This window comes from Lepidochelys olivacea (genome assembly GCF_965140295.1).
Source record: "Lepidochelys olivacea isolate rLepOli2 genome assembly, chromosome: 7".
NCBI lineage: Eukaryota > Metazoa > Chordata > Testudines > Cheloniidae > Lepidochelys > Lepidochelys olivacea.
In genome coordinates this window covers 46,337,638-46,352,256 of record NC_140417.1, presented here as the reverse complement: position 1 = coordinate 46,352,256, position 14,619 = coordinate 46,337,638, and the positions used below count along the sequence as shown (strand labels likewise).

The following is a 14,619-nucleotide window of genomic DNA, read 5'->3' as shown; positions in this document are numbered from 1 at the left end:
GGGGTCCTGACCCAAAAGGTGGTCCCAAGGTTATTTTAGGGGGGCTGCGGTATTGCCACCCTTACTTGAGTGCTGCCTTCAGAGCTGAGTGGCCAAAGAGTGGTAGCTGTTGGCTGGGCGCCCAGCTCTGAAGGCGGCGCCCCAGCAGCAGCAGTGAAGAAGTAAGGGTGGGAATACTATACCATGTCATACATACATCTGCGCTACTGCTGGCAGCGGCTCTGCCTTCAGAGCTGGGCTCCCGGCCAGCAGCCGCTGCTCTTCAGCTCCCCAGCTCGGAGAGCAGTGCTACTGCCAGCAGCAGCGCAGAAGTAAGGGTAGCGGTACCACAACCCTCCCTACAATAACCTTGCAACACCTCCCGCCTCCCCCAAATCCTTTTTGGATCAGGATTCCTACAGTTACAACAGCATGAAATTTTAGATTTAAATAGCTGAAATCATAACATTTACTATTTTAAAAATCTTATGACCTTGAAATTGACCAAAATGGACCATGAATTTGGCAGGGTCCTCATAATGTGCCAAGGCCCTCCCTTTTGTAACTTGAGTGACTGATAGAGTTACTCCAGGGATAAATGGGATCCAACGTGATCAGTAATGGAGCAGGTGCAGTTGAATAGTGAATAATAGGGTAATATTAGTCCCAGGTAATTAAAACTTGTATATTATGGCTTACACCTGGCTATATCCATGAGCATGATGTCAAGCTATTATCATGCAGTCCCATAGATGATAAGTGCAGGGCAGGTAAAACTTGGAAAGAAAATCGAGGGAAAAACAATTATTATTTATGTTCATTTTATTTTCATGCAGGTGATTCTCAAACAGCAGTTGAGATATTTGCATGAAAAACTGGCTTGTGCCCCTAAAAGGCTGTGTTGGCACTTAGCAGGTAAAGGAGCTGGATGTTCTTCTGCAGGCAATGCCCAACCTAAGCCCCTGTCGGTAACTTTGCAGGAGCTGGAGGCTATACCTGATATACATAAAATGGATCAGTTCACAGCTGCTCTTGTCTTGTCTCTAATAGAGGTGTGGCCTGTGACCATTACAGGTCTTGGATGGTCTCCATTTTCAGTTGAGTGACCTTTAGTCAAAAAACCAAACCAACTCCCCTGCAGCTGCTGTACTGGTTGTAGAACTCCTTCTGGCTTTTGGGCTGCACATAGATCTCCGGGGAGGGGGAATGGAAAGGGAAGAGTGATGATGGGGCCGGGGAGGTTGGCCTTATTGAATTCTGGGAGGCTGTTCCACATGGCTTGGGTCACTGAGGGGTGGGATGCAGGGATTTATCAGAATATACTGTAGGGTATCTGTTAGCTCTCCTGCCCTGGCTTGGAATCCTGCCTTACTCCTTCCTATGCTGAACCTGCCTAGCCTCTGTGCAGGGGTGCAGTTTTACAAGTGCAGGACTTTGCCTGGTGGGTGGATTTGGCTGGGCACTGGAGGCAGAGGGGCTGGGATGCTAGTGTGGAGGGGGCACTGTGGGGACTGTGTACACGGTGGGCAGGGGCCTAGGATGGGCACAGAAGGAGGAGGCCGCTGCCACATTCGTTGGGAACTGGGGTGGTATGGGGCAGTAACTCCTGTCCCCCCACCCTGAAAACGACGAATAGAGCCTACAGCCACGCGGAGAACTACAACTCCCAGCCTCCCTTGGGCCTCCTCCCGCCCATGGAGCAGAGACGCCTGCGCGCTGGAGTCGTTTGATCTCGAACTATGTTTCCCTAGAGGCTGAGCGCGAGCTTCTTCCCTTCGCGCGCCGTGACGGCGCTGCAGCGCGGTGACGCGGAAAGTGTGTGCCCGCCATAGCAATCGCCGCCGCCGCGGTGTGTGCGGGGCCGAGCGCAGGGGCCGGGAGCAGCGGCGGGGAGCCAGCGGGGCATCGGGCAGGTACCGGGGGGAGCGGGCACGGCGCGGCCCCCGGCGCGGCCCCACAGGCCGCTCCTTTGCCCAGGCGCCGGGGCATTCACCTCAGCCACCGGCCGGGGGGGCTCGGCTTCCCCCTCCCGCCTCGCACGGGGTCGCCCCCAATCAGTCCCTGCCGCCGCCGCCGCGGGCTTCCCTGATTTCGCTCCCCCACCACCGGGGCGGCGGCGGCGGCGGCTTCCACAGACACACGGGTGTGTGGGGTGGGGTCTCACTTCCCGCCCCTGCCCCTGCCCCTGCCCCGCGCCGCCGCTCTCGCCCGTGTGTCAGGCTTCGCCTCACCAGGGTCACTGCCCCTCCCCCTAGTCAGGTGGGGGCTTCCCCTCTCCCACTTGTAGGGGGCTACAGCCTTCCCCCGCCCCCATCACTCACTCACTCACCCACCCACCCACCGGGTGGAGCAGGTGTTATTTCTCTCGCCAGTCCCTACGAGGGGGCGGGGGATGCTTCATCTCAGCCTCTGGCCAGGGTGATTCTCTGCCGACTGCTAGTGGAGTTTCAGCTCCCCCCCATGCACTTAGCCTATCCATCTGCTGGGAGGGAGGTGTCTCCCCGCCTGCTGTTGTGGGGGGCCTTGCTTTCCCCTGCACCCCTTTTGCCGAGGTGTCCTCATGTCTCACCCCTTCTTGGGCCTGTTAATGGGGTGTGTGGTAGTGCCCCACGTATCCCTGAAGCACTTGCCCTCACCTAATACTTCATCTTCTCCCCGCCTGCTTTGGGTGGGGATGTGAATGCCAGCCCCGGCAAAGGGGAGACTCACCTTCTCCAACCACGTTCTTCCCCTCGCTATCTGATGGGTGTGCGGAACCGATTAAGTATTATGCCGTCTTTCTTTGCAGAAAGTATAGTTGTGTTTTGTAGTGGGCATTGGAGCATCTAAGTCCTGGTCTGCACAGTTTCTGTATCAATTTTAACTATTTCAGTTAAGGGTATGATTTTTGTACCAAAATAGTTAAATCAGTACAAGTGTGGACTCAGTTGTACCAGTATAAAAGATGTCTACTGATTTAGCTTATTCCTCTTCCCATATGGGAGTAAGCTGTACTGGTATAAGTGTATCCACTCATATAAGTATATTGCACACTCTCTCTGTGTGTACTGCTCTAATTGTACAGGCATAGTTAAAGCAGTATAACTTTTAGTTGTAGAGAAGTCCTGAATAGTTCTTTTCAGTTATGTATGTAGGAATTTATTTGGAAATCTATGGCCTGAGAAATGGGACAGCTGAAACTGGAGCTTGGCCTTTTCATTGTGCTTTTTTTTTCTTCTGGGTTTTAATAAAGTTTTGTCATGATTTGGTAACAACTATTTTGAGTTTTATTCCCTAGAAACTTAAATCTAGACAACTGAATGATTTAATATTTTAGGCGGGCCTTACAAAATCTTCCTCGTGTGAGTGAGTAAACATTCCTTTTGTTGACAGGCAAGTAAAATATTGATAGTTTTTAAAAAATAATTATTGAATGTTTGCAGTAAGTGCAGGTAAATAGAGTTTTGTCTAGTTGGAGTTGAACTGGAAATAATTGGTGGTGCTCTTTAAGCTCCGCCCACTTATCCCACCACAATGTAATTTAATTCACAGTAAATTGTGCAGCTTCATAAGATTTTCTTCCTTTCTTATATACTTTCGCCAGCAGTAAAATAGTTAGCTTGTGTTGATGTTTACATCATCATCATTAGGCTTCAGTGTTAACCCCCTCTAATATGAGTGGGATAGTTCACAGCTTTTGGAGCTGTTTCAAGCTCTGTGCAAGCTCAGGCAGATGTAACTGATCTGTTTACCTTGGACTCACTGTTTGAAATATATCTTCTGAACCATTAGAGGTAAAGGCCTATTTTAAAAAACCCCAAAATTATGATTTGAAGCACACAACATCTAGAAAAAAAACATATAGGTATGCTGATCTATTGCCAAATTCCCAATATGAACCCTATGTGTGGGCTGGTTTTCATGATAGTTTGGTAATGCTGCTTTAGGCTTCGGCTACAGTGAGACTTTGAGAACAGTTCTAAACACAATTGTCTAAACTAGATTAGAGTGCAATTGTTGTAATGTGGTATGGCCCTATCCATGCTGGATGAACACAGATCTTGTTGTAAGCTCATTTGTCTATTTCAGAATTTAAATATTTATGGTTCTGCTACAGGTTCAATACAAATGATTATGTAAACTTTTTATTTTAAATCGTAACTTCTTTAAAATTTGTTTCTAGTTTTCCACTTCCCATTTTATAATTTTCAGTTACCAAAAGAATGTTTTGTACTTGTTTCCTGATGTTAGTAGAATTTCAGATTGTACACAATTTTTTTTCTAAGAAGTTTCACATTTACAATGCTTATCTATGCTGAAAACAACCAATTGAGTGCTTCATTATCATCCTTACTGTGAGAACAACACAAAACTGATAAGCAAATGTCCTGCACTGTTCTTGCAGCCAGTGACATCTTCCAGTATATTGAAATTCCACAGGTCAAAAAAGTTGAACTATTTTGACCAGACTGTACTTTGTCAGGATTTGCAATTAGAAGTCAGTGGAACTTGTGATCCCAAAGTCCTTTAGGTGCATTGGAAAATCCAAACTTTAGTGCTTAAATATGGGCGTAGGAGCCTAACTTTAGGCTTCAATATTTTGGCCTGTATTCACAATAACTTTGCTAATAAATTGAAAGTCTAAATAACTACTTATTGTTAAAACAGAAGTGATTTTGTTTTGAGGTGACAGATTTTTTTTGCCACTAAGACTTAAAACTTTGGTCGACATGGCAGTGGTGCTCAGGGGTGTGAAAAATCCATACCCGAGTGTTGTAGCTATCCCATACCTGCCTTATGACTTATGTAGATGCAGCTAGGCCAACAGAAGACTGCTTCCATTGACCTAGCTACTACCACTGAGGCGGTGCCACTCGTACAGTGACGGGAAAACTGTTGCAGAGGGCTCCATCTGCACTGTGGATTAAACTGTTGTGTCATGGTGTAGATATGATTTAATATAGAAGTTTTTAATAAAAAACAAAAACAAACCATTTTAGCTCTTAACTTTACCCTTAAATTTAAACACATGAATATCCCTGAAATCAGTTACTGTTCAGGTTTGTAAAGTTACATGCCTATTTAAGTGTGAGCAGAATCAGGGCCATAATTTTCAATATTTTGTGTATAGCAGCTTCATAAAATTCAAATAAGGTACCCTGCCAGGAATGGTATTAAATAAACTTCATGTATCATTTAGTTCATTATAAATTTGAATCTGTAGTTGCAATAGCACAAGTTTTCAGATTAGTTTCACAAGTCCTCAATCTGATTTAAATATTGATTTAAAAAAAGTGGTTTAAATTAATGATTAAATCACGCAACCCTGTTCTGTCAGTTTCTGGAAAGCAATTTAGGATTGAAATTGTCAACTGGCTTGTTCAAGGGAAAAGATGAGAATTCGGGCTGCTCTAATAAATATCCTCTCATGTAGCCTAGGGGCACTTCTCGACAGTTAGGCCACATCTACACAAGTGATCTTAGAGCAGCATAACTGTACCGAAGCAGCTGCACCGCTTTAAGATCACTCATGAAGCGGCTCTATGCTGATGGGGAGAGAGCTGTCCCATGGACAGAATAAAACCACCTCAATGAGCGGCAGAAGCTCTCCCGCTGACATGGTGATGTGCATACTACCACTTATGCCAGCAATACGTATGTTGCTCAGGGAGGTGGTTTTTTTCACACCCCTGGGTAACATAAGTTTTGCTGGCATTATACTGGCATATATGGTAGTGTAGATATGACCTTACAATTTACACAGTTTATGATCTTGCCCTTTCTCTTGAACTTTCCCCTTTGATTTAAAACAGAATACTTGAATGAGGTGACCATAGTTCTGGGAGGAATTGGTTTGGGTACTGTGTCTAACAGTGCCATACATGTGCTGTAAAAATGCGTGTGCTGGGAATTCTGCAGTTAATCCTTTGGAATCCAAGCATTGTGTAAATCTTAGTGCTTATAAGTCTACGCTTAAAACACTACACTAGCTTCAGTGTGGATACTACCTGCTCTGATGGGAGGGATTCTCCTGTTGGTATAGGTAATCCCCCATCTAGAGGTGGTAGCTAGGTCTGCAGAAGAATTCTTCAGTCGACCTAGCACTGTCTGCATGGGGACTTAGGTCTGCTTAACTAAGGGCATGGCTACACTTGCAGCTGTAGAGCGCTTTGAGTTAAACCCGCCTTTGGCGCAGTAGGGAAAGCGCTGCAGTCTGTCCACACTGACAGCTGCAAGCACACTGATGTGGCTTACAGTGGCATTGGGAGTGGTGCATTATGGGCAGGTATCCCACAGAGCACCTCTTCCCATTCTGGCTCTGTGGCTTGTGGGAAGGGGGCGAGGGGTGCGGGGCATTCTAATCCTGTCCCAACGCTGCATGATGCATCGGTTTGTATCCCAGCAATCCCTGTGCTTCCGTCCACATTTGGCGCCATCTTTCAGCGTTTTTTGTACTGCGCACTCTGTCTTCCCTTTCGGTCTGCGGGAATGGGTAATAGCCACAAGTGTGTCCAAAATCAGGGATGTGCATTTTTCGCACATCTGATTGATGTAATTATGCTGACCTAATTTTCTAGTGTAGACCAGGCCTAAGTCTTTTCTGATGTATAGTACTTGTTCTATAGGGTGGGAACTTAGAATGTACTTTTTTTTATAACAGTTTTAAAAAGTGGCATGTATTAGATGCTTTGAATAAAGAGTTAAGTTTAAACTTGTGTGCATGTATGCAGATTGAAAAAAATTCAAGAATATACTAGAGTATGGCTAATTCTGGCATTTAAGTCCGCATTATGACTTAACCAGGTAATGATCCAACTTTCTAGGAAAAGTAGGGATTGCTGGTTTTTCACTAGATGTCTTGAGTTATATGGCAGTGCTGTATGTCAAGTACAGGCCTGCACAACTCGTAAAGCAGCGAGGGCCATATTACTCCAAAGAAAACAGCTGGGGGCCAAAACCCCCCAGCCCAACCGAAACACCTCTGCCCCGCCGAAACAACCCCCCTCCCAGCACCACCCCGCCCCGCTGAAACAAACCCTCCTTCCCCAGCGCCACCCCGCTGAAACATCTGTGGGCTGAAAGGAAGGTTGGGGTGTGTGTGTGATACTTGATTAAGAATTTTTCAATTAAATCAAATCCATTATGAAGCTCAAGATTTTGTTGAATAAATTCACACACAAGGGAAACACTCATAGTCACACAAAGAGAAGAGATATCTCACGGCACATGGCACACTAGCAAGGCACTGACGGTGTGTAGAAGCCTGTAAAGGGGTGCATAGGGTGACCAGATCACAGCAGTAAAATAGGACCCACTCCCTCCCTGCTCGGCCCCACCATCACACCCCTATGCAGGGGTCACTGTATTACTGCCCACAGCAGTCAATCAATGCAGTTGTAGATAAATCTCTGCATTATGCATTTTTGTATAACTTTTATATGACTTTGTATTGAACCTTGGTAATATGTTATAGTGGGCCCCTAAGGTAGTATAATAAAGGTAAAAGAAAAATGTCTTTTTGCTAGAAGTAGAATAAGATCTTCCCCCCATTTTGTAATCAGTTGCCCTGTTGAATGAATGAGGTGTGAATGAGGAAGGCGTGGAAGGCAGGCACCTCCAGACAGCTGCAACCCTTGGAAAGGGGATGGGAGCCAGACCAAGGACGATCAAGCTTGTCAAGTGGGCTGACTAGAGAAGAGCAGACATACTGAGGGCCGTGGGGGGGTTAGAAGCAAGCACCTTCCTTTGGGAACACCCTCTTTGCAGCATTGGGACAACCCCCAGCCCAGAGAAAAGCAGCAAAAAGGACCAACGGACACAGTTGCAGATTTTGAATCTGGGAGACTTGCCCCCCTCCAGCCACTGACTTGCTGCTAGCCTCCCCCCCCGCCAACCCCAAGTATAAACGCTCATTCAGAGACCCAGTGAGTCACTATATTAATGCACACAGCAGTCAATCACTGCAGTACCAAAAATTAAAATACTGAAAATGGATGCCCCCCTCCGGCCACCAACTCGCCACTCGCCTCCTCACTCCCTGCTTCAAGTATAAAGCCTTGCTGCTACTGTCCGCTCGCTCGGCTGGTCATCCCCCTGCCGCCCACTCGCCTCCTCAGCCCTCCCCCTGCCGGCTCACCTGCTCGCCGCTCGGCTCGTCATCCCTCCCCCACTCTCGCCTCCTCACCCCCCCATTCACCTCCTCAGCCCTGCCAGCTCACCTGCCTGTCTGCTGCTGGCTCGCCTGTTCCCCCCCACCGTCAGCTCACCTGTCTGCCCGCCGCTGGCCTCTTACCTTCTGCCGCTGCCCCTGCCGCTGGCTCCCCCTCACTCCCCAGCCTGCCACTGGCCTCTTCACCACCCCGCCCACCCGCTGGCCGGCCAGTCAGCCAGCCAGCTGTTGGCTTTTCCCCCCCCCACTCCCCGTGGGCCACACAGAGAGCCCATCTACTCATGCCCCACAGGCTGCACAGTGAGCCCACGCGGGCCACATGCCGCCCAGGGGCCATATGTTGTGCAGGCCTGGTCTAGTAGGTTAGGGTGAATAATGTACATTCTTACTACTTCCAGACTTGAGCTTTGAGTTTGAGCTTGAGCTTTGCTGATCTGTTGCCAGTATTTCTAGAGCAATCTTTTTTCTGTTCCAGCTGGAACTACTGTGGCTGACAGGGAAGGGCTCCAAAATGAAGTGTAAACTGCTCTTCACAGTTATAGTGAATCAATGACATAGGGACTGGGAAGGCCTTGTGGGAGTCACTTAGTGCCTTCGTATCCCCGGAGTACAGTACTGGGGTGGGGATGACTGAAAAGATTGGATGCAATTACAAGCCCAGCACTTTGCATTCCCAGTAGTAAAAAAGATAGTTCTTCTGTGGAAGTAATGGACTGAAATTCTTATTTGTAATGTGCAAAGACTTGAAAATGCATTCATCAGTAGCTAGTGAGGTCAGTGAGTGAGCAGGGAAACTATCAGGAAGGATTGTATATTTACTAAATATCTGCCAAGGCCAGTTAGAGTTGTTTTAGAGGAGAGGGAACTGTCCTAAAGTGGGATCCAGCATTAGAGTCCTGGTGGGAAGTCCAGCCTGTCTTTCCTCTCCGGAGCCAAGAGCTGACTTTCCTAGAAAGGCCACTGTGCCAGGACCCTTTGAGGGGAAGGAGAGTATCTTTTATATCTGCCTCTGGCTAGTATGTATCTGTTATACGCTGAGTCCTGCTGTTCATCTAAATTTTCATGTGTTTGGACCAGAGTTCTTTTCTAGTATGTTTCATTTTGTGCAGTCTTAAAAGAGAGCCTCCCTCAAGCGATCTGCATGTTTACATTAAAACCTCCCAGCCTAACTTAATGTGTTGAATGAATGCTCCACATAATAAAAAGGATAAGAAGAAAATTAATACAGTCATTTGAAATGTGGTATGTCCCCTTTTCTTTATGCTTGTTTGGGACATCCACTAGCAGATACTAACTCTTGTACGGTACCTAGCACAATGGTGCCCCAAGGAGCTACCATAATATATACAGCAAATAACCTTTGACTGGGGATTTTGTAATTGTGAGTTTAATCTTCCACTGTCTTTGGGTCTGTGTGGTATTCCTGTGGCCAGATCTATCAGTATAACTACGAATTTTTCACCCCCCTGAACAATGTAGTTATATCAACCTAACCACTGCACCGATGTACAGTTTTAAGTGTAGACCTGTCCTGAGAGTCCTGCCAGTTTCATGCATGACTAGTTTCCCATTTGATTGTTGCCTTGTGTCTAATAAGCTAACCAATCAAAATACATTAAACTCAAAAGGACCTATGAGACAGGAGTCTGTGAGTAATAGAACTTACTTCATTCTGTTCTCGAGAAAAATTCCAGGCCAGTTGGAGGTGCCCAATGGTCCATTTGATTTAAAATACTGGCAGTTGACATTCTGAACTTCTAGCTAACCTGCATTATCTGTAATATGGACTAAACTGTGGTTTGCTGCATGTTCTTCCCCTCAATTGACTTTCTGTAATGTATATTTGAGGAAGTGGAATGGGCACCGTGTGTGTGTTCTCCTTTTAGGCGTCTGCATTGTAAATGGCTCAGCAAAGTTCTGTCTATGTTCTGTTGTTTAATCATTGTTGATTTGATAGCACTGGCATCTGTTACCTATCGAATACTGGAAGTCTTAAAATATATTTGAAGGAGAGAGAAAGTCTTTTGTAATCACTTTCCTTCTCTTTCACCCTTAAAAGTCACACATCATGGTGACCATCTCTGTAGATTAGGCCTGGGTACAGCTCCCTTGAGATCTTCTCAGTGTCCTGCAACCATGCCACGAAAGGCTGTAGTCTGCCTTCCTAGTAATCCAAGACTTATTAGGTTAGAAAGTGAGGGCAAAAAGAGTGTGGCTGTGTATTGAGCCATCCCCAGCGTTATGAACCATCAGTGGTTTAGGTGCATTTTTACAAGGCTTGAAAATGTTTTGACATTTGCTAGCTGGAGACGAATGCATAAGATGAGAGATGGTACCCTTAGTGAGGTCCAGGGGCAACTGCACCTTGGTATAAAGTCTAATATTGTACCTGAAGCCTTCATAGGGGCAAATCTTTTGTATCAACCTCTGGTTTGCACTAAGTAGGCGTCTAATAATCTTGAAGTTATTGCTTTCTTGTTTCCTCCCATGAAGCTGTTGGAAAGGAGAACATGTGTCTGTCTCTGTCTCTTCCTCTTTCTCACTAGAGCCACCTGACTTGAAGGGGCAGAGTGGTAGAGATCCTTTCCCTGAACCTCTTTTTGTCTTTAGTCCACTGTGAACAACTGTCAGTGCCTCCCTCTGCTGCTACTTTAAATCTTGTAGGACAGCAGCAGCAATCTAAAGTGAATATGATTCTTGTCACTTTCCCTGATGCCCAGAGGGTGTTGAACAGGAGCAATGAAACTGTTCAGAATCTTGTCAGCTTTGCTTTGCAGTTTCTTGGGTAAAACTAGGTGTAATAGCAAAGGGACAGGAGCAGTCTGCCTGTGGAGACATATGTTAACCTGCAAAAAATCCTCTGATTTTGGACACACTTGTGGCTATTACCCATCACAGTTAAGGATTTGCATGCACCAGTCCAGATTTGGGTTTGCAAAGTAGACTTGCATTTGTTTATATACCTGAGGGATGAAAGACAGCCCTCTGCTTTTTTTTATGTCAAATTCTGTAGAATTTGATGGTTTAGCCGCCTCCCTGCCTTTCAGCTAAAGTTTGCTTGCCGCTGCCAAGCGGATTTTTAAACCCTGATTTTTTACTCTTTTTGAGGAGTCAACATAACTGAGTGGGACAATTACCTAGTTAATCTTACTTTATTTTTTTTCTTCCCATCTCACTTAGGCTAAGCCATGACGTCAGGGTCTGGGCATGTGGACTCCAAGGCTGAACTCACTGCTTTGCTGGAGCAATGGGAGAAAGAACATGGCAGTGGGCAAGACATGGTCCCTATCCTCACCAGGTAAGCTCTGTTAAGTAAGCTTTGAAATGCAAATACCTCTGAGACATGACAGCAGCTTTTGGCATATGGTGACTTATACTTGAAGTTGTTAAAGTAGCTGATCAGTTATTGGTAGCTTACATTCTTTTTGGCCTAAAAATTGAGGAATGTGCAATACTTCACAGTTCTTGTCAAAACAGTATGGTGTTACTTTGTATAGATTTTATATAAACTGTCTCCAAAATATTTGAGTTTAATACACTTAATGTTTCTCTTGTTCTTCTACTATCTGAGAGTTAGACAAGGGAGAAAAGGTAGATCTGCTGCTGACGCTTGTAAAACATAGTCTGAGGTGGAGAGTTACAAGTTTATTCCATCTGGCTGGAGTTACAGAGAGTCTCTCAGTAACAGTGCTCAGATTGTGAGAGACTCACATAAGATGAAATGACGTGAGTAGACAGAGAAAGTGTGTGAGGTTGGCTTGCCAATTCCAGTGGAGAGTTTTGAAAATGAGCAGTGGTTTCCCTCCCTCCTTTAGCAGGATCCTCTAATGAACAGGGAACCAGTGGCACTTTGTGGCTAGGATGCTGGTCATATGTTGTATGTGTGAAGAGGTGCTCTTTCCCCTGACCATTGCTGCCTTGACTAAAGCTCTTGTTTTGGTGGGAAGAGGTAGTAGCACTGATTGCCTCAAGTAACTCAGGGTAGGAGGAGAGAGATATGAGGTGTCTTCCACATCTTCACTAACTCATGAAAAATAGGGGGCAAGAGCAGAATGGTACTCGTTGAATGGACAGCAGTATTACCATTTTCAGGCCTTTAAAAATCACGAGTTAGCCCCCAAAATATCAAGTTTTTTTTAAAAAAAATCATGAGATGTTAAAAAAAACACATTGAGGGCTTTTATTATTTGTTTTCTGGTTTCCTGGGACTTCGGGTACATTCAGTTCGTGATTTTAGGCTTTTCCCTGCAACCACAAGGGCTAGAAACTTATTCCTTTTTTAACTGTAAGCCAAGACCTCCTGTTCTCTTGCTTTCCAGAGCTTTTAAGAAAAACACCAGATATTACCAGATGTGCAAAATATTAAGAGTTTGAAACAATAGGATAGCATCTATCTTGGCCCTTGAGGATTCCTGTCCAAGAACCTCAGACATATCCAGTTGTCCTAGTCCACTTAAAAAAATTCTATATATCTGGGGTGTGTGGAGGGGAGGTCATATCGTTCAGAGCAGTCTTGCATTCCTGCTGCTCCGGAGAAGTATTTGGTCTCTGTGTCCTCTTATCATCTCTGTCAAAGTTAGTTATCCTCAGAGTTTCCCCCGATTCTGCTTATAGGACTCAGCATGGTACACTGATTACATATGTTTGGTAGAGAGGATAGAAGCACCAACACTGTCTTGCAGATGCTGAGGCTGATTCCAGTGGTTCTCAAACTTTTTTACGGGTGGGCCCTTTCACATAGCAAGCCTCAGTGTGACCCCTACTTATAAATTAAAAATACGTTTTTATATATTTAACACCATTATAAATGGTGGAGGCAAAGTGGGTTTCGGGTTGAGTTGACAGCTCGTGACCCACCATGTAATAATCTCGCTACCCCCTGAGAGGTCATAGAATCATAGAATATTAGGATTGGAAGAGACCTCAGGAAGTCATCTAGTCTAATCCCCTGCTCAAAGCAGGACCAGCACTAACTAAATCATCCCAGCCAAGACTTTGTCAAGCTGGGCCTTAAAAACCTCTAATGATGGAGATTCCACCACCTCCCTAGGTAACCCATTCCAGTGCTTCACCACCCTCCTAGTGAAATAGTGTTTCCTAATACCCAACCTAGACCTCCCCCACTGCAACTTGAGACCACTGCTGCTTGTTCTGTCATTTGCCACCACTGAGAACAGCCGAGCTCCATCCTCTTTGGAATCCCCCTTCAGGTAATTGAAGGCTGCTATCAAATCCCCCCTCACTCTTCTCTTCTGCAGACTAAACAATCCCAGTTCCCTCAGTCCTTCAGTCCCTCCTCATAAGTCATGTGCCCCAGCCCCCTAATCATTTTTGTTGCTCTCCGCTTGACTCTCTCCAATTTGTCCACATCCATTCTATAGTGAGGGGACCAAAACTGGACGCAGTACTCCAGGTGTAGCCTCACGAGTGCAGAATAGAGGAGAATAATCACTTCCCTCAATCTGCTGGCAATGCTCTTACTAATACAGCCCAATATGCCGTTGGCCTTCTTGGCAACAAGGGCACGCTGCTGACTGATATCCAGCTTCTCGTCCACTGTAATCCCCAGGTCCTTTTGTGTAGACTGCTGCTTAGCCAGTCAGTCCCCAGCTTGTAGCGGTGCATGGGATTCTTCCTTCCTAAGTGCAGAACTCTGCACTTGTCCTTGTTGAACCTCATCAGATTTCTTTTGGCCCAATCCTCCAATTTGTCTAGGTCACTCTGGACCCTATCCCTACCCTCCATCATATCTACCTCTCCCCCCATCTTAGTGTCATGTGCGAACTTGCTGAGGGTGCAGTTAATCCCATCATCCAGATCATTAATAAAGATGTGGAACAAAACCAGCTCCAGGACCGACTCCTGGGGCACTCCACTTGATATCGGCTGCCAACTAAACAAGGAGCCGTTGATCACTACCCGTTGAGACCAACAATCTAGCCAGCTTTCTATCCACCCTATAGTCCATTCATCCAATCCATACTTTTTTAACTTGTTGTCAAAAATACTGTGGGAGACCGTATCAAAAGCTTTGCTAAAGTCAAGATATATCACATTCACTGCTTTCCCTATATCCACAGAGACAGTTATCTCATCATAGAAGGCAATCAGGTTGGTCCAGCATGACTTGCCCTTGGTGAATCCATGTTGACTGTTCCTGATCACCTTCCTCTCCTCCAAGTGCTTCAAAATAGATTCGTTGAGGACCTGCTCCATGATTTTGCTGGGGACTGAAGTGAGGCTGACTGGTCTATAGTTCCCCGGGTTCTTTTTTTTCCCTTTTTTTAAATATGGGCACTATATTTTCCTTTTTCCAATCATCTGGGACCTCCTCTGATTGTCAGGAATTTTCAAAGATAATGGCCAGTGGCTCTGCAATCACATCAGCCAGCTCCCTTGGATGCATTAGATCTGGACCCAGGGACTTGTGCACGTCCAGCTTTTCTAAATAGTCCTTAACCTGTTCTTTCACCACTGAGGGCTGCTCACCT

General features: G+C 45.8%; 1 protein-coding gene across 2 annotated transcripts in view; it reads left to right on the top strand.

The window, feature by feature from the left end:
- The first annotated feature begins 1,788 nt into the window (after nt 1–1,788).
- Nucleotides 1,789–14,619, top strand: part of DCAF1 (DDB1 and CUL4 associated factor 1) — a 108,105-nt gene continuing 95,274 nt past the window's right edge. Inside the window, exons 1-2 of one of the 2 annotated variants that reach the window (XM_084634643.1) lie at nt 1,789–1,892; nt 11,309–11,426. In XM_084634643.1, coding sequence (XP_084490769.1) covers nt 11,317–11,426 — 110 coding nt within the window. In that variant the 5' untranslated portion in view covers nt 1,789–1,892; nt 11,309–11,316. The remainder of the gene's footprint in view (nt 1,893–11,308; nt 11,427–14,619) is intronic. The other variant, XM_084634644.1, reaches the window with a different exon arrangement.